We start from the raw sequence: 23,138 nt of genomic DNA, 5'->3' as shown, positions 1-23,138 counted from the left end.
ATGGCATCAGGGCCCAGAATCAATCTTGCTTGGAATCAAACCAGTAATATAAATACAGGGTTGCCCATACGTCAGTTGACAAATATGTATCCAATGAAATAATACACAACAAGAACAAGTTTGTAATAAATATCTATTACTAATTCTGAAATCAAAAACAACGTTTAAGTAAGATATTACTAGCTGTTACCCACAGGCTTCACCCCGTTTGACTTCATAAGTAATGTATTAATAAATCTATTGATTGGTTAAGTTAAGCTGAAATAAACAAAAAAGAATACAGCAATACAAATAAATAACAACACCTGATTATAATATGGTAATAAATAGAACAATCATCAAACATATAAGTACAGCTGAGGTATTTTTAACATCAGGTATATGGAAAGTTCCCTTTAGAATGGAATTACCTTAAAGGGCAATATATGAAATTATGGATAGTTTTGCGCAAGGTTTCTCGTCATGACGAAGATTTTAAGTTTATGGTTTATGGGGGTGTGACTTTTAGTTTTCTCAAAAGTTCATGGGTACTTTGGGATTTATATATGGATAAGTTCACTAAAATTGTATCCAATCTTATTTCAAAATGTGCTTAAAGTGGTGTCTACGCTCTCTTATGCATGCTTCCCATCTTTTCAACACCGACTTACATATTCTGCCAGAAATGTGGAAGTTCAGCTACAGAGCCAGTTTGTTCAAATCTAAAATTTAGTTTGTAAATACCTTGTCGAGATGGAGGTTCAACATTCGGAAAACATTCTGTAAACAAGTCACACACATCACTATAACTGGTCATGTTTCCACCATGTTTTCAAAACAAATACACCTTGTTCTGTTGTTAACTTTCCATTCATTGTTAATTGAATAACAATGAACGCACTAACTACTATTAAACATAACCTCAAACTAAAAAACCGCAATTACTAAACGACAACAATGACCAACAGCTGTTGTACGGTTTGTAACAACAGCAGAGCAGAACTTAAAAATGATTATTATTAAAAGTTGGTATCATCAACCGACTTATGGGCCACCTGGTATTTGAAGGCAAGCACTATAATTATTCGGCTACCCAAACAACCTTTATGGAAGAGAAAGTGACAAGTTGCAACTTGAAACTGAAGTCTATTCAAAATTCTTTCAACAGAAAAGCATTATGTTAACCTTACGCCCAACCCTTGTTTGAACAATATTTTTTATAACTGGACATTGCACTTGTGTGTATGATATTCTTGGTATGAATTATGGTAATTATTCTAACTAAGCTGTTTCAAGCTCTTTGAGTCACAGGGATTGTTCATTGATATAATTATACCTATTTTATCACGTTTGCCATGGTTTTTCATTAATCAACAGTGGACACACTCTAAGGATTAATGCAAGTTAGCTGAATCCCTGTAAGTTGAAGGGTCATTCACAAAACGTCCACTCATTCCAACAGCCTTAGGATTTATTCACCAATTAAGGTCGATTCACACATATCAGTCCAGTTACAGTCCAGTCACAGTTGCAGCCGCAATTTCTCAGTCAAACTGTCAGTCATTTGGTTGCAGTCACTCTTCCGTCACTTTATTTACAGTGTTGTTAAAGTCCAAAATGTTTTATTAAATCACAATATTCTATCATTTTTTCATTGTTTGTCTTCTTGATTGTTACAAACATTACTTAAAATAAAATCAATCATTTAAATAAAAAAGTACTATTTTCTTACCTCAATCACGTCCGTCAGGCGTCCGAACAATCCAAAAATATCGGTGAAAAGAAATCTGAAATTGACTGACGGACTCCTGCAGAGCTACTGACGGAACTGCAACGGGTGAGTGTAGATAGTGCTACAGAAAATCCATCAAAGAATATTTTTGTTAACTGTGACATGCCTGAAGTGACTGGACTGCCACATGCTGTAACTGATGTGTGTGAATCGACCTTTAGCCTCCCTCACGAAGCTCTGCCACAGACGATTTGATCTCATTACACCTGACAAGACTGCAATATCTTTACAGTGCAGTATCCTAGCTTGAAAGACAACACCTTTTAGTGCCTAGCCATTTACCAGAATACCGTTTACCACAGGAGTAAACCTAAAATAGAAACATTTACTATTCATTTTTTAGGAAGGATTTCACCCCCGAGAAATCAACAGCATGGCACACATCACTGAGGGTTGGGTGGTGTCGGGAGGAGAGGATGGCACTGTGCGTTTGTCCCAGTCTTGTAACAAGGAGTGGACAACCTGTGCAGTGGAACATAACCACCTGAGTAGTGTGAGGGCAGTCAGTGTTGCCAAAGTACAGAACCAAATTTACCTCTTTTCTGCAGGAGGTAGAGCTCAGATGAAAGTTTGGAAAATCCGCCTAGCTCAACAAGGTAAAGGTTTTGTTTTGGATTTAATTACCGTTAATTAATTGGACAAATAATTATTTAATTTTTATTTAATAATCTCATTTGGCTCTTTACTACAGTTTCGTTAATAAAAAACTTTTAGTAAATTAGTTTACTGAAAAATGCAGATGTATGTAAAACATATTATTTCAGATTTATTCTACCCATTTACATTAGTATAATTACTATAATTGATTTAAATTCATTATTGTTATCATGAAGAAGCAGTTGCAGTCCAGTTAAGCTTAATATAACTCTCTTCCATCCTTGTTTCTCTAGTTGAAGCCACTTGCCATTTCTTTTGGAGTCTTTCAGCTCTTCTATTTCCACAAATTTTACTCTCAACCCTGATTTTATCCATTCTTCCTTCATCCATCATTCTTATTTGACCATTCTTGTCAAGCCATTCAATAGTATTCTACCTTTGTTTCTGATCCTGTCTCTTTCTTACATTAGTCATGGATTTGACACCCTTATTTGACTTTTTACAATGTCTTACTTTCACATAAAAGACATTTTACATGGTGAAAAATATATTGTTGCTGGTTTTGTTGTGACCTTTAGTGCAAATGAGCCAATTTCCTGAAATAATACTAGCATTATTAGTGTTCATTGTGGAGGTTGTGTTTTTAGCTCTTAAGTAAATATTTTCTGTCCCGTTCAACGCTAATTTGTTTTGTATTTTAAAGTATGCCTTGCGGAGGTTACTTCTGTAATGTTGAGAGAGGAGAGGAAAGACAAACATTGGTTAAATGTTGTCCCGATATCAGACCCTGAGACCAGGTATGTGAAAGGCAAGTTTTATAGCTTAAATGTAGCATGAATTAGTTGAGCACTTAACTGTTATAAGATACAAGCTCAGATTACTGGTAATGTTTACTAATTCATTTTCATTTTCTTGTAATTATTTTATTTTATTTTATCAATCAATACATCAAAAATATATTATTTCTACAAAATTCTTACTGAACAAAAGTGTTTAAAATTGCAATATTGTAAAAAATTCACTTTTGTAGAAAAACATTGAATTTTGCAAAATGGTTACTTAGCCCACAAGATACCCTTACCTTTTATCTGCTGTTTCTTTCTGGAGACTAAAGCGAATTTGAATTATGAATGCAATGTAAATCTTTATTAGTATGTTTTGCTCAATATCCCCTTACTTTTCATTTTACTTATGGACCAAATATATGATTGTTGCAAAGTTTTTGATGTACATGTCAACCGTTTGTTTCTTTTAAATATAATTATGTACAGTAGGACCTCTATTAACGTCACCCTTGGGATCGGGAGCATGACGGTTAAGCGAATAGACGGATAACAGAGAGTGACCGTTAAAAGGGTTACGGTTGATCGAGATTCTACTGTGGTCATATTTTATAACTAAAATTGCTACTTATGTGGTGTGGTTATATCCCAGTGTGTAAACAATATCAAATAATTAGCTCTAGGTTCGATCAATTTGAATGACCAGAATCATGCTTTTCTAAATCATTTTCTCATATTTTATTTTATATTCCATGGTAAAAACATCTTATTGTTTTCATTCCAGGTACATGGATCTAGCGGTGTTGCCAGAGTCAGACTCTAGTGCTTATGTGTTAGTTGCATGTTCAGATGCCTACCTCAGGTAACTACTTAATCTTACATCATCACATTGTTTGAACCTTAATACAATCATAGATTAAACATACTCATGAATCATCATCTTTATGCATCAGTTAGAAACAATTTCAATGTATATTATTGTCCAGTTTTTGTAGGACACATGCATTTTAACATGCATTTTAATGTTTACTATTTAATTTTAATTTTATCATCTCTTAATTGTATCACGTCCAAATCTTCTTGTAAACTATTGCTTGCTTTCTAATAAGTAAAATAAAAAACATGGTTGGGAAAGTTAGTAAATAATTCTAACTGGTTTAAGGGAAAAATAAACTCACAAAGTAAAATTTGTCCTAAAATAAAATAAAAACTAAAATACATTTTTTTCAAGTTTTGCCAATTTTACTCAAAATTGAGACCGTACTTGGGGTACTCTAAGCTACCCTGGCAACTAGAAGTTGCAAGCCAAGGCATCTGGTCACTAATTGTGTAACCACAGTTCAAAATTATTAATTTATAATTTAGAGTCGGGACCACGTAAGTTTGCAGTTGAGGGAGGAACCTATTTACCATATGGTTTTGAATGAACCAATGAGAACCGTGCGGTGTTGCCAAATCTAATAATACCAGCTGATTTGAACATATTACTTAGTATGTTTTAATTAGTGTTGTCAACGGGTGATGTGGCAACGTCGCACTAGCCTTGTCTTGTGATTGGCGTTACCAACTGCAAACTTATGTGGCCTCGACTATAAATGATTTCATTCATATTTTAAACCATTTGCAATAAACACACATCAAAACAGTCTTCAGCTGACGTAGCATTGTAGCAATAGGTTAACAAGTCTACTTGCAGTACCTATGATGATGGAAATCTAATTAAATTCAAATCTGATAATATGATTTAGATAAAGTGCTAACAATGAACAATTATTGTGTCATCTAGCTAATGGAAAATAATCATGGATTGTCATTTTTTCAGGGTTTTCTATTTTGACTCCAAACTCGGTGAAGTGAGTCTTTTCCAAACCGTTGAGAACGGCTGTTGCTGCCTATTGCGTGTGAGTTGGTTCCAACATGACTCCCTGACTGTGGTGGTGACTGCAGCTACTGACGGCTGTGTCACGTTCTGGCAGTGGCCAGAGTGTGCTGTGGTCTGTGAGGACACTGTACATCAGTCTGGGGTCAACGGACTGAGTGTGTTGTGTGAGGACGGGCGAGTGGTAGTGGCCACTGGAGGAGATGACAACTGCGTAGCCGTCAGTGTCTACGATGTTGCTGCATCACCGACACCGAGCTTGCGGAAGGTTGATGGATGGAGTAACTCTACACTACACAGTTCTGTTGTCACAGGTAATTGTTTAGCTGGCTTCAGATAAGACTTAATTGGTTATTTAGCTTGGGTGAGCGAGGTGATCTAGTTGTAGCATTGTATTTTTGGAGTACCTTTGGAGTATTTTTTCTAGGATAGAGTTCAGGTAGCTTACCTGAGAAGATACAGAATTTAGGGTTACATAACATGATAGTCCGAATTTACTTTTCTCAAGTTAGCCTATTCTATTACAGATAAAAACTAATTTATGCCAAACCACTATAGCAAGTTGTATGTGTGTCGTAGGGGTTACTATAGTGGGAGACAAGATAGTGTGTTGTGCTGGGGACCAGAGAGTCACTTTGCTGTCTTGGAGAATCATTGAAGACTGCGTCAATGTACAAATACTAGCCCAGTACTGCTGCTCCATACCTGACCTTAAAGGATTGACTCTGTTAGCTATAGACAGGTAAATACTAAATACCCCGTCTGTCAGAAGTCAAATCATATTTCAACATACTCTTCTACCTATTTAATTAACCCTTTGCGGTTGAATGGCAAGTATAGGTCGCCGCCCGCCATTTTCCTGACTGCTCAAAAATGGCTACCTATAAAAAAAATCAAAAATCAAAATTAAAAAAGTTTATCTTTGCGGTTGAATGGTGAGTATAGGTTACCGAGCACCATTTTTCCTACTGCTCAAATTGGGACCTATACTCACTGAAAAATGAAAAAAAATTGTCCTCAAATTTTGTAAACTGAGTTACCACTAGGTCTTAAATGATCAAGACAGAACAGATAAAAATCAAGTTTTTTATATCTTTTTTTTGCCCCTTGAACTTTGGTGTGCCAATAACAGATTTGATTCCTAGCATATCCTCAAAATGTTCAAGTGTAGAAGCGTTTTCTCAAGTGTTTGAGTTTCTTGTCCCTTAGTAAAATCTATGCTAAAAGTAACCAAAATATGTATGTCTCTAGTGTTGATACTGAAACTTTAACATTAATATTTTTTTTTTTATTGAAATACTAAATATATTTACTAAATATCTTACTATAGGTAGTAGAACCGGTAGTTTATGGGAGTATTTTACTTACAGGCTAAAATAACCGAATAACTTTTTCAGGCAGAACCTGACTTTGGCTGTCTATGGCGACGGCATGGAAGTTTTGGAAATCAAAGAAGAAAGCTGACATTCAATTTTGTAATTATTATTTACCATTACACAATTTGTACAGAAATAAATTTAATTACGCTTTTTTACCATGCATTTTCCTGCTCCCTCATAAGCCTTAATCACTGATGACGTAGAGATAGTCAAAGAATGCTGATAATCTCTCTGTTGGTAAGGCTTACATGATTCAATGTTAAATGACCTATACAGCCATGTAACGACTCAAAATGCTTGTAACATACTCAAGGTCATTTTCGATGGGTGTAACCACGGACATTCACAAGATGATTATTTGAATGTTTGACTTGGCCAATATAATTACATACGTACCCTAAATGGCCAATACCAAGAGTAGGCCTATTCAAGGTTTTAAGTCTGCTTTACGTGTGTATTCATGCGGAATTGTTAGAATTCTGTCTAATTTAAAAGTTTATTGATAAGCCACTTAATTGATTAAACTGGTTAACTTACTCAAATTACATTGGTAAACAAATTGATACCAAACAAATAAATAAACTTGAGTTGAAGGATGCAAAATATAAAGGAGTTTTTTAAGGGACAGAGCTCAGAATCATTGGTGTAGTGGAGTGGTATTTCTGTGGGAACTGCAATCCCACTGTTTTATCGAATAGTCCTTTACATTAATCCTGTATGTCAGTCAGTTCTTAGACAATAGTGAGCGTCCCCCCCACATTGATAATTAATGTTATAAAAATGTATGTAAAAATATAGGAATTAAATGTAAAAGTAAACATTGACTACATTACTGGGTAGCATAATGTCAGAAAATAAGAGTCCAAACTTACAGATATTTATCCTATTGTAGGACTTATCAGAGTAGGTTCAAGAGATTTATGGATTGTAGAAAGGATCCAGTGAGAGTCAAGAGTACGATGACCTATATATAAATGGGTCAGACAACTTTAACCAAGGCAAAGCTCATCAACTACTAAATACTCATAATTAAGCTGGAAAAATGAATCTGGTCAATGCTGTCAAAAACTTTACGGTTTCTTTACTCATAACAACTGAAAATCTTGGACAGTACAAAGAAAACTGTCCTATGTCTAAAATCCATTTTGTGGTTCCAATTTTATAGCCTTTTGCAAATGGTGGAACTAACATTCATTTTAGAACCAAAACAGAGTGTGATTGGCAAACCTACTACAAGTTAAAAGTATCTAGCTAGACATTTTTCACTTAAGAGCTAAAAGTGACAATATCCACTTTTTAGGCTACTTAGGAAGCAACATGCTTAGATAGGACTTTCCAAAATGAATTAAATACTCTCGGTGACATAAAAAGTAACTTCTTCCTGTTTTCATAATCTTATGAGAAACTACAAAATTTTATTTTTTTAAATCACAACTTTAACAGCATTGAAGCTTGGATAACAACCATAGATAAAACATACTCCCTTAGTAGATTTTTCATCCTTATGGAACAGCTGAAAACAATTTTATTGTTAGTTCTGTACGGTTTATGTAGAGGTCGTTTTTGTTTACAATTTGTTTCCCGTTATTACAGCCATTTAAAACCTCGTTTAACCAAATAATATGGTCTAATCATAAACAATAATTTGTCCCCTAGTTATATAACCAAACAGTAAAGCACAAATCAATAAATTAACCCGAAAATGATAGAACAAAGTTTCGTCGACATTAACGCCCAAGTGTCACGTACATGAACTAGACACGAAAAACGTGCTTCAAAATTTACAATGGGATGAGAAGTCTACTTGTGTTGGTTAGTCCATGATAACAACTTAACCAGCCTGAGAGCTACCACCCAATTCCCTCTAGCATTTTGCTATCATCCCTTAGAGATGTAAATTTTCAATAACATCCTTCCTTCCCTCAACTCCAGCAGACCTGTCAAACAAGCTGATTTAAAAAATGGACACAACTGATTTGGTATAGCTAAAGAACTTGATCAATCTTACTTATTTCAATTAGAATGTGTTTGACTACTGTAATAATCTTTGTTCTTTCATTGATCTAATGGCAAAACACCCTGTCATTGATATTTACAATCTAATTAAATCCTCTTTCCTTTTGCGTCTCCTTAACTAAGCAAAGACTGGAAAAAATATCAGGGAAACAGGTTAAATATTTTTGGGAATACAAAGATGGTTTCCTCTTCAAACATGAAACCCAAAATATTTATTTACTAGATTGTTTAGGAACTATGCTTTCAAATGAGATATCCATCCTCATACTTGCAACAAGTGGCATAGTAGAGCAAGACCGAGTGGGAATCCACTGCTTTTTCCAAAGAACCCATTATTGATAGGTGACCTACCCATGGTGAGGGTCCCCTACGACTACACCACTTCTTACAGCCTGGAACAATTTGGCAATATTAAAATAGCATAGTTGAGGTTAAGATGTTTGATGGGTGTCAAAGGTCAGTCATTAAGTGTCCACAGTTGATGTTTGCCCTCTTCAGCTCTTATCAGCAGTTGTATCTGCCATCTGGCCTTGTGATAGTATATCAGATCGCAACAGTCACTCGGGCCTTAACCATGTGAGTAACATATCACTGTTTACATTTGAGGCTTAGGCCTACTGATTAGGGTAAGATTTTTTTTGTCAAAGTATGAACACAAAAATCATGATTACATTGATAGAGTTTCAAATTGATTTCCAAATAAATATTTTATCTAGCCTCTATAACATATATTTTTTCAGTACATATAACCAGGAATTTATTTAGGAACTCCCAAATATTATTAAAACAATTCTCAACTGTTTGAGAATCGAATCACTTTGATTTTAAAATTCTTGAGTGAGTGCAAATATTTGGTCCTAACTCCTAACAACTTGGATCCAGCACAAAATCCTAAATAAAATAAGACAATAATAGGTTTTTTACATACCTACGTCAAATAGTCCAACGATTAAAATTGCACATCAGCTTACATGTTTTGTTGCATAGACAACATGTTCAAAGCTTGCAACTTGTCAAAAACACAATTAAAACACGGACGACACGAACACAAAAATCATTAAAATGGTACGAATACACAACAAACATTTATGAACAAATACACAAATGGTGTTCGTACCGTTTTAATGTTTTTTGTGTTTCTGTCGTCCGTGTTTTAATTGTGTTTGAAGAGTTGCAGGCTTTGAAAATTTTGTCTGTGCAACAAAATATGTAAGCTGATGTGCAATATTAATCGTTGGACTATTTGACGGAGGTATGTAAAAACCTATTATTGTCTTAACGATATAGTCCAGGGGCCAGAAACATTAATTTTGACTAAATAGAATAACAATAACTAAAACAAAAGTTTTGATTAAGTTGAAGACTTGAACTGAAGATAAGAGACCATAAATTTTAACTTTTTTTACAAGTAATTGTACATTGTCTTATCTTATTTAATAATTTACAATCCCTGCATTCTAAGATTTATGGATTTCAAACAAGTCGTATAAAAATAATAATGTTTTTCAAATCCCCTCAGCTGTCACCCTTAACAATTTGACGTTGAGAAGACATTTAAATTGCAAATCTTTTAAAAGCCACCCAAGGTAAATGATATTGGAAACCAACCTCCCTCCTCTTCCGATCAGAATGACTCTTGAAAATGTAAACTTAATATCCAGCGTGATGATTGATATCTACAAATTTGTTTTTATCATTTAATTTTAGCTAACTAATGCTTAATAGGTATATCAATATTTTATACTTAGGATTTGTTAATTGAAGGTTTATGATTATGTATTGATTCTAAATAAGATTGAAATACTTTTTAATTACGTTTCTTAGGAAATTTTCACTTGAAAAAAAAAATACATCCAATACAATAAAATATGTTTTATGTAGTCTACTGTGAATATCCATAGGAAGTCCCAAGGAAACCCCCAAAATGCATTTGTTTGTGTGGGATATGTATAATATCCTAGAGTCCTATAGGTCGGCCGCTTAGAAAACGACCTCCTCCAGCATTGGTTTAGCATTAGCGCGCAGGTCGTTTTCTAAGCGGCCGAACTATAGGGACATTCTCAAATCCTGTGATCTCTGTGGGATGTGTGGGAAATGGTCAGGATATCCACAAAATTTCCTGTGCTCCAGAAAAAAAAATTAAAATGCTCTAGAATTGCAGAAAGAAACACATAGATTTATGGAGCTACTAGCTTCAGTAGTAGAGTATTTCCATGAGTTATACTTAAAATTGTATAACTAATATTTACATTAAATAAAATACAAAATTTTGTGGTTTTAGCTTACAATAAAAGGAAAATAATACATTGATTAATTAGAAGACTATATAGTCCAGGCGCTAAACGGGTTGAGTATGCACTGAAAGTCTGACAAAATTTGACTTTTGATTATTGTTGGGGACATCTAGTAGATGAACAAAATCGATGATGTCGCATTTCTAGGGTGGTCACAACTCGGGGGGGAGGGGGGAAGTTGCGCGGGTCATCGGTTTACGTTTCCACGTCTAACTCACAAACGGTTAATGATAGAAAGGTGAATTAAGCGTCTATCTACGCCTAAATATATTGTCTTTTAAAAAGATTATTACAATCTTTCTTCTATCTCTTATACTTTAGGCGCTAATCAACATTTATTGCAAAAAATAAAATTTAAAAATACTTAAAAATGAAATATCGGAAATATTGCGCTTGTTTAGGGCATGTTAAAACTATTTATGGTTAGAAAAACTAACAAGTAGTACAACAACACCAAGTTTAAAGAAATCCGTGCAAAAACAACAGAGCTACGTTGATTTCAGTAAGAGTAAACGTGGAAAATTCGTAGTAGTACCGAGGCACCCATGGACGGTACGTAGCCCACAGTCGATATAGGTTTGATGTTGTATGTAACTATGGGAAAGCTGAATTTTTCTATGCTGTTAGACCATGTTGAGATGAGCATTTTCCCAAAAGTCCCCACTCCTACCCCTTTGTGCTTTCCTCTACCCCCCCCCTTTTAGATAAATTTACAGTCTCTTAGAAATTAAGCTATAACTTTAAAACGGGTAAGGATAATAACGCAATCTTTTATTAATCATTTTACGTTACGATATTCTACAAAAGGTGTTTACCATGGTATCCTAAATATTCATAGTTAAAAAATATCATAAACATAAAAAAATATTGTTTACGGATTAATTTATGAAACTTTTCTTTGTAGATGTTTTATACGAGGTCGCACAACAAAATGTTTGATACAAAATTTGGGGAGCATAGTTTACATTTTAAAATGATACATAGTTATTAACAGTTTGTTTGCATATAGTAGTTATAGATAGTACAGTATATTGATTTTACAGGACTCAGGCTTTTTTGTGCACCGCAACAATGAAAAAATTACGTATATTATGGTTTTTGTATTTGAATTTGCCGCTTTATATAGATTATATTAACGTTATGTAGCTCATTCAGTACATATACAGACTGTAGTGGATACATATGAATGAATATCGTGCATTTGCTGCTGTACGCCAGAGCCTCATTTTATTATACAGGGTGTCTCACCTAAAGTGAACCAATAGATAACTTTTTTATTATGAGATATAGAGTTAACTTCTTATGGGACACTACCCTTTATTTTAAGATTTTTTTTTAGAGGTTTCGAATTTTAAAAATATGTTCGCCATTTTCCAATATGGCTGACAACTTTGTTAGTCCTATGGAATACCCTGTATTTTATGATTGTTTTAGAATGTAAACGCACAACTTTTAAACATTTTTATTCTTGACATTTTTCTCTAAAGCTACTTGTTTAGGAGTTACATCGAAAAAGAAATGGTTTGTGAGTACATCCTGCATCCTCACACGGAAATACAAAGAATAAACAAGTTTTCAAATCACATCTACATTTTAAAAAAACCATAAAATAAATTGTTCCAATATCAAAGTAAGCTAGCATTTTTGAAAATGGTGGCCATTTTTAAAACAACAAAATCAGTATTTTTTAACGTATTTTATATATTTTTTGAACGAGGACTTATATGTGACTTATTTATTCTTTGCACTTTCTCCCTCAACTTAGGTACTCGTTTATGAGCTACAGGATGCCGAATGTACACCACAAGCCTTTCTTTTAGATATAACACGCTGTAACTCCTAAATGGGGTAGGTTTAGGACTCAGGCTTTTTTGTGCACCGCAACAATGAAAAAATTACGTATATTATGGTTTTTGTATTTGAATTTGCCGCTTTATATAGATTATATTAACGTTATGTAGCTCATTCAGTACATATACAGACTGTAGTGGATACATATGAATGAATATCGTGCATTTGCTGCTGTACGCCAGAGCCTCATTTTATTATACAGGGTGTCTCACCTAAAGTGAACCAATAGATAACTTTTTTATTATGAGATATAGAGTTAACTTCTTATGGGACACTACCCTTTATTTTAAGATTTTTTTTTAGTGGTTTCGACTTTTAAAAATATGTTCGCCATTTTCTAATATGGCTGACAACTTTGTTAGTCCTATGGAATACCCTGTATTTATTGATTGTTTTAGAATGTAAACGCACAACTTTTAAACATTTTTATTTTTGACATTTTTCTCTAAAGCTACTTGTTTAGGAGTTACATCGAAAAAGAAATGGTTTGTGAGTACATCCTGCATCCTCACACGGAAATACAAAGAATAAACAAGTTTTCAAATCACATCTACATTTAAAAAAAAAAACCATAAAATAAATTGTTCCAATATCAAAGTAAGCTAGCATTTTTGAAAATAGTGGCCATTTTTAAAACAACAAAATCAGTATTTTTTAACGTATTTTATATATTTTTTTGAACGAGGACTTATATGTGACTTATTTATTCTTTGCACTTTCTCCCTCAAATTACTCGTTTATGAGCTACAGGATGCCGAATGTACACCACAAGCCTTTCTTTTAGATATAACACGCTGTAACTCCTAAATGGGGTAGGTTTAGAGAAAAAATGTCACGAATAAGAAAATAGCTTTTAAATTGTAAAAGAATACTAAAATACAGCGTATTCCATAAGAAATAACAAAGTTGTTGGCCATATTGGAAAATTGTGGATATATTTTTTTTATTCGTAACCATCCCTAAAAACATTTTTTACAATTATTAAAAGGGGTCGTCTAATAAAAAGTTAACACTATATGGAAAATAAAATTTGTGTATGTTCACTATGTAATCTCAACCGGGATGAAACGTGTACCCTTTTATAGCAGAATCTCCAATTTAAAAAAAGATACGTCAATTTTGGTCTAACAAGTTATATTTAAATGAATATGAGTTTTTTTGATTTTTAAATGGCAAAGATTGGCGGGCACTTGGAAATTACCTTAAAGAGGCGTGGAGTAAAGGGTGGGAATTGATAATGGAGTATAATTATTAAATTAAGGAATTGAGATATCGATACAAAAATTGGGAAAACCTATGTAATTTTAAAAAAATTATAAAGTATTGTTTGTTAAGTATCTATCAAAGTAAATTATAAAAGTAACAGGTTTGTTTTATGAATTATTAACTGTTTGTAGGAAAAATTCAGATTCTCAGTAGGCTACATTTAAATTTTATTATTCATTCAATTGTTATCTGATCTTTATTAGTATGTAGTGCTATTTGTGTATGTTCTGTAGTGGAAATCAGTTTATTTTATGAATAATTGTATGTGATTCATGGTATTTTTTTAAACGGTTTTAAAATATTTTAAAATCAGTGTGTCTTACACAAAACAGACGGTCTTTGACCATTGTTCTTTGCATTTAAATAAAAAACACTGTATTGATATTTTATTACAATGAACACATTTTCTTCTTCTTCATCATCTATCTTCTTCATCATTTATTCATCTAATAATTCTTTTTGTAGATTATCGTAACGCAAAATGATTAATAAAAGATTGCGTTATTATCCTTACCCGTTTTAAGGTTATAGCTTAATTTCTAAGAGACTGTAAATTTATCTAAAAGGGGAGGGGGGGTAGAGGAAAGCACAAAGGGGTAGGAGTGGGGACTTTTGGGAAAATGCTCATCTCAACATGGTCTAACAGCATAGAAAAATTCAGCTTTCCCATAGTTACATACAACATCAAACCTATATCGACTGTGGGCTACGTACCGTCCATGCGCGCCTCGGTACTATTACGAATTTTCCACGTTTACTCTTACTGAAATCAACGTAGCTCTGTTGTTTTTGCACGGATTTCTTTAAACTTGGTGTTGCTGTACTACTTGTTAGTTTTTCTAACCATAAATAGTTTTAACATGCCCTAAACAAGCGCAATATTTCCGATATTTCATTTTTAAGTATTTTAAATTTTATTTTTTGCAATAAATGTTGATTAGCGCCTAAAGTATAAGAGATAGAAGAAAGATTGTAATAACCTTTTTAAAAGATAATATATTTAGGCGTAGATAGACGCTTAATTCACCTTTCTATCATTAACCGTTTGTGAGTTAGACGCGGAAACGTAAACCGATGACCCGCGCAACTTCCCCCCCTCCCCCCCGAGTTGTGACCACCCTAGAAATGCGACATCATCGATTTTGTTCATCTACTAGATGTCCCCAACAATAATCAAAAGTCAAATTTTGTCAGACTTTCAGTGCATACTCAACCCGTTTAGCGCCTGGACTAATAATACACGTTTACCATTATGGTGAGTAAAGGATCTCTGAGAATGGACAGAAGTAGATATTTTATTCTGTTATAGTTGTTGTCAGTTTTCGTATAAAAATCAATGTAGTTGAATACACCTACTTTCTGATATATCTATATCGTCTTGTACTGTATGCCACATCAACTATAAATAAAATTTAAGGAGAAAATGTAGTTCTAGACATTTTGTAAGAGGCTCATCAAGAAAAATTTGGTAATCATACAAAATTGCCGGTCCATACATGAGATGTCTACTTCATTAACTTATCCACAAGTCAATGGTATGATGTAATACTTTAAACTAAGTCATACACCTTTTGGTGTAACGAAGGGCTTTCATATTCTAAATAGATGTTCAACATAGATGTAAATAACATCCTGGTTACCTATTAGCTTGTAAACAAGTAGCTAGTGGTACTTAGCTTAACTTCAGTTCTCAGTTAACCTCCATTAGACCACAAATCGTTATCATGTTTTTCAAAATCCCTGGAATGGTTTAAGATAAGAAAAAAATGTTTCATGTTTGATGTAAATAGAGCAAGGTACTCTAAATTTTGTTTTTGCATTTTTCAATTCTAATAAGTAGCAAAAGGTCTAATAACGTTTACATTTTTTAAAGACTTTCAATAATCCAAGGAATTTATTACAATAGATTCTCACTTGTTGAAAAATTACTATAATATTTGAAATTACATTATTTTTCTTAGACCAATCTGTGTGTAGTGGAAGAACAGAAACTGAAAATGACACTTGTACCTTCAACTCCGAGCGAGAAAGCAACTTTGAGGCAATATTTGGCGGCAATCACTGGTAATGTATTTCTTGTAATGTCAAAACTTTAGTATACATCATAAGTAAGAAACATAGTATACACAATGCTTACCTAGTGTTTTAATTTGTACCTTAGATTTTACAGTATTTTTAAAATTCTTCGAAATACTTTAGGGAGTGTTTGATAGCAAAATCATAAGCTCGGAAAATTCTTTTTTTGTTTTCTAGATATGTGGATCTAGAGTTTTAGGTCGGTTCCAATCCACTACATCATTATCTTGTAGCTAAAAGTCATTGGCAAGTGACACCCTTAACTGTGATCCTAGACGTAATATACTCTATATGAAAGGGACACAATTCTGGTGTATCAATTTAAGTAAGAGTTAATCCTCATGTAGCTCCTTTGTTAACAGTGATCAGACCTCTCTTCCCACAATATCATATTTATAAAAATCACAAGTATCAAGGACAGTATATGACTTAGGACTTAGAAAAACTATAAAATTCCACTGACTATTCTCAGGTTTGAACCGGTTAACTTCTGATGATGAGGTGAGCATTTAGCCCCTTCTTTAATCAGCTGTAAAAAAACAGATGTCCTTAGATGATCCATGCCCTCTAGCTGTAAATTTCTAAATTTATAAAATGTCACTGACTATTCTCAGGTTTGAACCGGTTAACTTCTGATGATGAGGTGAGCATTTAGCCCTTTCTCTAATCAGCTGTAAAGGACAGTCTGTGCCCTTACCCCTAGATGATCCATGCCCTCTAGCTATACAGTATAACTTGATAAATTAAGATCATAATAAAAACCAAACCATCTCCATACTTAAATACCCTGATGGTGATAAAATTAAATTCTGTCAAAAAACTTAAACAAATAAGTCAATTTTAATGAGCTAAGCAAAAAGTTTAAGTTTAGTAACAATAATGTAACATTTAACAAATCAAACAAACTAATGTGTGGTGTTTGACGGTTGTTTGTGGTTTTGTTAGTTGATGTCATGACATGTTTCACGAACAGATGAGAATCAAGTAAATGTTTCAATCTCCTGATGAACTGAGTGGGCTTACGGTAAAGTTTCGCCTGCTCGGGACACATGTGCCGGCTAAACGTCTGTCTCAAACTTTTCTACTAAATTACTTCCATGTGCTGTATAATGTTTAACGAAGGAACATTTACATATCATAAAATGCAGTCTGCTTAGATAATAATAATTACTCGCACATTACTATGTTTTTGTAAAATATGTAGATGTATTAATAGAGTTTAACTTTAGTTATTAAAAAATAATAATTTCATATCAGATTGGTTATGAACAAATATTTAAATGGTTTAGGTAAATGAAATGTTGTTCAATGTTCAATTTCACCTTTTTGATTGAAATAAAATATGTTCTGTGGCTTGTGCAGTAATTAACAAAATAATATAATTTGTATATTTTTTCAAAAGGAGACGTTTAGATGGCTCTTTGCCCTGCCTAGAGTATCCGTCGTCTCCTTTATCACTAGACTATGAAATAATAATAGACCTACTCTAATTCTTATATTGTTTTATTAGTGACACTTGGGATGATGGTGGTTGGAGAGACGTTTGGATGGCCCTCCCCCACCTTGCCCCGCCTAGAGGACCCGTCGGCCCCGCTACACCTTGATCACTCCCAGATGGCGTGGGTCGTGTCTTTACTCTACATGGGAAATCTCCTCAGTCCCATACCCACTGGTTGGCTTATGGACCGTTTTGGGCGTAAGAGGTGCCTCATTTATGATAAAAGATATTTTAAAATGTTTTGATCCCATACAATTTTGACAAATTAAATATAATGAGCCATTTGAATGAGTAGGTGTCAGAATCTTAGAATATTAAAAGTCCTTGTACGCTAGCGGCCATCTTGGATGATTTCAAACAGCTGCTGAGGAGTAATTATCATCCAAAAATATTTTTTCAAACACCAAAGTGAATATAACTTAAATATCTAGGACACTGTGAGATTAAAAATTTTGTTTGTCCAAGGGTGTCCATGGAAGCCAACGATCACCTTGGATATGTCCGCCATTAGAGCAATGTTAATTTAAAACAGCCGCTGAAGAGTTCCTAAAATCTTAAAATATTTTTTCAAATACTGAAGTTATTTAAATATATATTGGACTGTGAGATTAGAATTTTTCTTTGTAGTTTTTGAATTGTTTTATGAGTTAGAACGTTTAGGATCCAACGACTCTTAATACTAATGTATGTTTAAGTACCGTACAGTAATGTGAATAGGTGAAATGAAAATAGGTAATTTTCAGAACAGATTGTTTGATAAGTTCTACTACTCCTTAGCGATGTGCCTTAGGTACTATAATCTCTTCATAGTGCTGCTATCCTAAACTCTCCCATGTTCCACAGGTCCCTGATTCTCTTGTCAGTGTTGCCACTATCCTCCTGGACGTTGATCCTGCTAGCCAAGCGTCCCCTGCATCTCTACATTGCCCGTCTGCTAGCTGGTTTCTGGATCGGAGTGGTAACAACTATTGCTCCCATCTACATCGGAGAGATAGCTGAACCTAGAATCCGTGGTGCTCTAGGAAATTTCTCCTCACTCATGACCTACGTTGGAGACCTGTTTATTTATTTGGTGAGAATTCATTTTGCGTTGTTTTGCCTTTTAATGTATCAACTGATGAGCTGATAAAGAGAAGGTGATAAATTATGTGCTGAAGAAACAAATTTAAACTAAAAAGCAAATCTACAAAGTTTATGGTTAGGATATGCATCTTACTCAATACTGTACTTGTCTTTCAATCATATTTGGATAAAAATATGCCAAGGTCTACATCTTAAACACAGATATAGTGAGAAACATTCCCTTCTGGTATACACTCTAAAAAATTGATCTAAAACCTGTTTGAATTCATTAGTAAAAAAATGTCAGTATAGGGATTTAGAATCTCCAAGAAGGTTAATACAGCCTTTGTCAAATCCATCACAACAATGAAGTCTGAACTCACAACAAATGTTGTTCCCAGGTTGGGCCATATGTCTCCTACAGTACGCTCGCCCTTGTCGCAGGCAGTGTGCCGGTGATCTTTCTGTTGACCTTCTCCTGGATGCCAGAGTCTCCATACTACTTCCTGATGCAGGGGAAGAAGGACGAGGCGCGTGAGTCCCTGCGGTGGCTACGAGGTGACGCAGGGAAAGGCGAACTGGAAACAGAGATAAACAAGATGGAAGAGAATGTGAAAAGTCAGATGCAGAACAAAGGCACAATGATGGACATCTTTGCCACTCATGCCAACAGGAAGGCTTTCTTCATTGTTGAAGTGAGTAGGTTGGTTGATGTTGAGTTTTATGGTAGGCCCATACATCTTGCATTACTCCATTATGCATTACTACATTATGCACTTTTGTAATATAGATAGGAGTCAGTTATCACAGTTAAGGGGTAGTTTTGATTGTAAAATTGCTCTAATGTTTTGAGAGATTATTGCGGACGAGTAGTATAAATATGTTTTTACAATGTTTTGGAATCTGAAATCTCATCCTCTGCTCCTAGGTGAGAAAGTATTGAGATAAGTAATAAGATAAGAACATAATGAGATAAGTAAACAAATCCAGTTAAAGCCGAAATAAATTTCTTACAGACCACTATTAGTCAAAATAGTATACAACAAAATATTGAAGGAAAACAACAATTAGTATAAATAGGAGGGTATTCGAACATCCCCCAATCCCTAAAATAACATAAACTAAACATCAAAAAGTTAACTATAAAGAAAACATTGTTCTGACAGTTTAAAAAAATCAATATTTTATTTTGTTTTATTTCAACCAATCAGAAATAAATGTAAATAAAGAGAATTTTGGTGAACCTAAGAATTTATCTTAACCATGCATCTGAATATTATTTCTTAAAGCATTCAGATACTATGGTTCGCTAAGTGCTTGGATTTAATTTTTTATATGAGATTTATCCAGTCCTTAAATATTCAGAGGCCAAATTTAGAAAGGCTTTTCAAATGCCAAAGGCACGATTAATTACAAAAACTGCCTTATGATTACAACAAGTCTCTCATTTGTATCAGGTCTTAGCCGTGTGTGTCAAGTTCTCTGGGACTGGTGTGATGATGGCCTTCGCTTCAACAACTCTGCCCAAAGATGCCTTCAGCTCCTTCGGTCCCAGTGAGTGTGTCATAGTCCTGGGCATCACCTGGGTCTCTTCAGCCATCTTGTCTATGCAGGTAGTACATCAGAAGCAGATGTATTTGTATTATTTAAATAAACTGAATGAGTTTAAATCAGTTGGGTATGTTGCTAGTATAGTTGTTCTTTGTTGAGAGAACGAACGGTTCAGTCCTCGACTTATCACAAATTGAAAAGTTTGGCACTCTTTCTCCAGGGATAAAGGCGTTTGAGCCTCTCTAAAACAAAAAAACTTTTATTTTTAAATAGTCTAGTGTATACAGTAGAATCCCTCTTATCCGGACACCTTTTAACCAGATATCGGTTTAACCGGACTACACTCGGTGGAAATGACATATATCTTTAACCGGACAATTTTTATCAGCAGCTTAACCGGACTAGATTGGCAGGAAGTGGGCAGTACTGAAACGTATGTTCTCGTGGGAAAGATTTGAGACCAATGATCATGTGTCTTAATACAACCCTCTCCTAAATTTAAATCGAATGTCACAGTAATCAGCCCGTTTGAAGAGTTTTTGGGGACGTCGGTTTAACACGTTCGCTGCTACGGACGTTCCGGAACGTCAGCCGTGCCACGGCGCCAGGAGCTAGGAACGTTCCAGAATGTTACCGTTCATTGTTGTTTAACGTTTTCATGGATCAGCCAGCTTGTCACGAGCGTCCTATATTTCTTTGCAGCTCATGGGGACGTACTTTTCTGACAATAAAAAATATAGTTTCCCAAAATCACCACCAGGGTCGATAGAACAGGGCTTTGTCCCACCTCTTTCCTGCTAGATAGCGACACTACTTTACCGACTGCAACCTGGGTAGTGCTGCTATCTATCAGAATCACTTAGTACTATGTCCAAAGCCAGTTTTATTGCAGAACATTGCCCTCCAGTATGACTACTATTGTTTTTACTGTAATTCAGTGTATCGGCAGCAAAGTTACGCAGCAGCGAGCGTTAGTTCTACTGTAATTTGTAATATTGTTCCATTGAAGTGAATAACTCTATAGCAAGCGTGTTCAAACTGTCAAATATTTCCACCCTATTGTAAAATTCTCAAACGAAAGTAAAATAGTGTAATAACTGTACATATTTTACTTATTTAATTTTAACTTTTCATAACTGTATCTCTGTGAGACTCATGTCAGTTAGCTGTTGAGGAAAAATATATGAAAATAAAAAAGTGGTACCGCCTATCTTCTTATAACCCAGTGAATTTCCAAAAGTACATATTCATAGTAACACCTTTGGAAAATGTATTAGAAAAATTTAAAATAAACCAATTTTGTGTTTTTAGACTAAAATGACTTAACAAAAAATAACAACCACTGATGACAAAATATGAATTGTTTAACTTGTTTCAAACTAAAAAGAGTTAAAATGAAGTTCATTCACGAATAGAATCATTATTCAAATTACCAAAGCAGTATTTGTTGGCAGCTGGTTGACCGACTGGGGCGTAAGGTGCTGCTCTCTGTATCCTCCTTCGGCTGTGGCTGTGCTGTACTGCTAGCTGGTGTCTGGTTCTACCTGGACTCTGCCACCTCCGTGAACGTCCGAGGAGTCAGCTGGGTCCCCTTCACATGTTTCCTACTGCACGCTCTGCTCTACTCCCTTGGACTGGGACCGATCGGCATGGCCATCAAAGGAGAGGTGAGAAATGTATTAACACTTTGAATGCCAATGTCTCAAGGACCAGGAAAGTTGTATGTTTAAAATATTGATTGCTTCAAGGAGTGCAATTTCATTGATACACTTGTAAAGTCAGATTGATTATTAGTAATTTAGACTTAGGGGTATAGAGGTGGGGGTTGGAGTGCAAGACTTTTGTCTTGGTGGTCTGATATTGATATTGGCTAGATATTGAGGATTACCAATGACTTAACTAAGGGAAAATGTTGTCACCCAATGGTTCTAGCCAACCTTAAAATCTCTTGAAAACCAAAGACAACTTTCATTGTATGATGAACCTAGATACTTTCAATTTCAAGATATTCAGTATTGCAGTAGCACCTTTATTGATTATTATGAATAAAAAGTGTTAACTTCATTTACTAAATATCAAATAGTACATCAATAGTAAAAAATGTATCTATATAACAGTTATATATATATGATGTATATAGGACTTATGTTTCCAAAGAAAAGTTAACAACTTGGTGTTAGGGATCAAACTATCGATTGTATGAATAAAATCAAATAATTAAAAAAAAGCTATAGTTCCTGCAATTTTTAATCAAGATTCTCCTATTGTCTCTTGTTTGTACCTGATTTGGTACTCAACAGTTTAACATTATTGTTAGTTTATTCTAAGATAGGTTGCTGATAATTTAGTACAAAAATATCTTGTTTCATAAATATTTACAACTTCAGTAACAATTTATATGCAATTTTTTCACATTTAAAACATTTAAATTTAGTGTAGTGAGAGTAATTGTGTTTGAAAAACATAAATCACACCTTGTCATGTTAAATTTTTTGACCCAACCAGGTTTTGGCAGCCAATATAAAAGCGAACGCCTCTGCCATCACGTCTATCGTTCTCGCCCTGTCCGCTCTGTTCCTCAACCGAGTGTATCTGTTCCTCGCAGACTCCATAGGGATGTACGTCAACTACTGGATGTTTGCGGCCGCATGTTTCATTGCATGTGGCTTCACTCTGCTTGTCGTCGTGGAAACTAAGGGGAAGACGTTGCAGGAAATTCAGGATGAGTTAGCCAGGAGAAAACCTCAGCCACAAGTAGAAGACGGCCTGTGATTAAAAGCGGAATCTCAATAATGTGTTTCATTTACTTCTCTGAATCAAATATTTATAGACGGTACCTCGAAGTTGACATTCAATTCCCATGTTAAAGTTATGGCTGGTTTTATAAAAGACACTTAATTCAATTGGCTACTGACAGAGTATGTAAAGTACCTCTTGAACTTAACACAAACTTTTATACTATGACAGAATGTAAGGTACTTACTGTTAAATATTGTGTCCCACTCGTTTAAAATGAAAAAAACTAAAAATATAATTGTAACTGGAACTTTAATAGTATCATTCTCTTAGAGGCTCACCCAACTCTTTTATTAAACAGCTAACTGGCTACATGTTCA

General features: G+C 34.4%; 2 protein-coding genes across 5 annotated transcripts in view; both read left to right on the top strand.

The window, feature by feature from the left end:
• Positions 1 to 6,550, top strand: part of LOC128991589 (WD repeat-containing protein 6-like) — a 33,891-nt gene extending 27,341 nt beyond the window's left edge. The window contains exons 11-16 of the mRNA XM_054414603.1: positions 2,115 to 2,367; positions 3,072 to 3,165; positions 3,935 to 4,012; positions 4,973 to 5,343; positions 5,609 to 5,771; positions 6,427 to 6,550. Of these exons, the coding sequence (XP_054270578.1) occupies positions 2,115 to 2,367; positions 3,072 to 3,165; positions 3,935 to 4,012; positions 4,973 to 5,343; positions 5,609 to 5,771; positions 6,427 to 6,493 (1,026 nt within the window). The 3' untranslated portion in view covers positions 6,494 to 6,550. The remainder of the gene's footprint in view (positions 1 to 2,114; positions 2,368 to 3,071; positions 3,166 to 3,934; positions 4,013 to 4,972; positions 5,344 to 5,608; positions 5,772 to 6,426) is intronic.
• Positions 6,551 to 8,912: 2,362 nt separating this feature from the next.
• On the top strand, positions 8,913 to 22,931 carry LOC128991591 (facilitated trehalose transporter Tret1-2 homolog). Of its 4 annotated transcripts, none has more exons than XM_054414609.1 (8): positions 8,913 to 9,000; positions 15,813 to 15,899; positions 17,422 to 17,614; positions 18,253 to 18,481; positions 18,873 to 19,166; positions 19,929 to 20,084; positions 21,477 to 21,689; positions 22,528 to 22,931. In XM_054414609.1, the coding sequence occupies exons 2-8, from the start codon at positions 15,833 to 15,835 to the stop codon at positions 22,792 to 22,794; spliced, it is 1,419 nt and encodes a 472-aa protein (XP_054270584.1). In that variant the 5' UTR covers positions 8,913 to 9,000; positions 15,813 to 15,832; the 3' UTR covers positions 22,795 to 22,931. The 4 variants fall into 4 exon arrangements, with proteins under 4 accessions (XP_054270584.1, XP_054270581.1, XP_054270582.1 ...); XM_054414606.1 differs by having other exon boundaries at positions 8,919 to 9,000; positions 15,797 to 15,899; XM_054414607.1 differs by lacking the exon at positions 8,913 to 9,000 and adding an exon at positions 9,026 to 9,050 and having other exon boundaries at positions 15,797 to 15,899.
• The last annotated feature ends 207 nt before the right edge of the window (positions 22,932 to 23,138 follow it).

The sequence above is a fragment of the Macrosteles quadrilineatus genome, unplaced genomic scaffold (assembly GCF_028750875.1).
Source record: "Macrosteles quadrilineatus isolate MER2022 unplaced genomic scaffold, UCM_ALF_1.0 Scaffold_4__1_contigs__length_99947679, whole genome shotgun sequence".
NCBI lineage: Eukaryota > Metazoa > Arthropoda > Insecta > Hemiptera > Cicadellidae > Macrosteles > Macrosteles quadrilineatus.
This window is presented reverse-complemented; position numbering and strand designations above follow the sequence as displayed.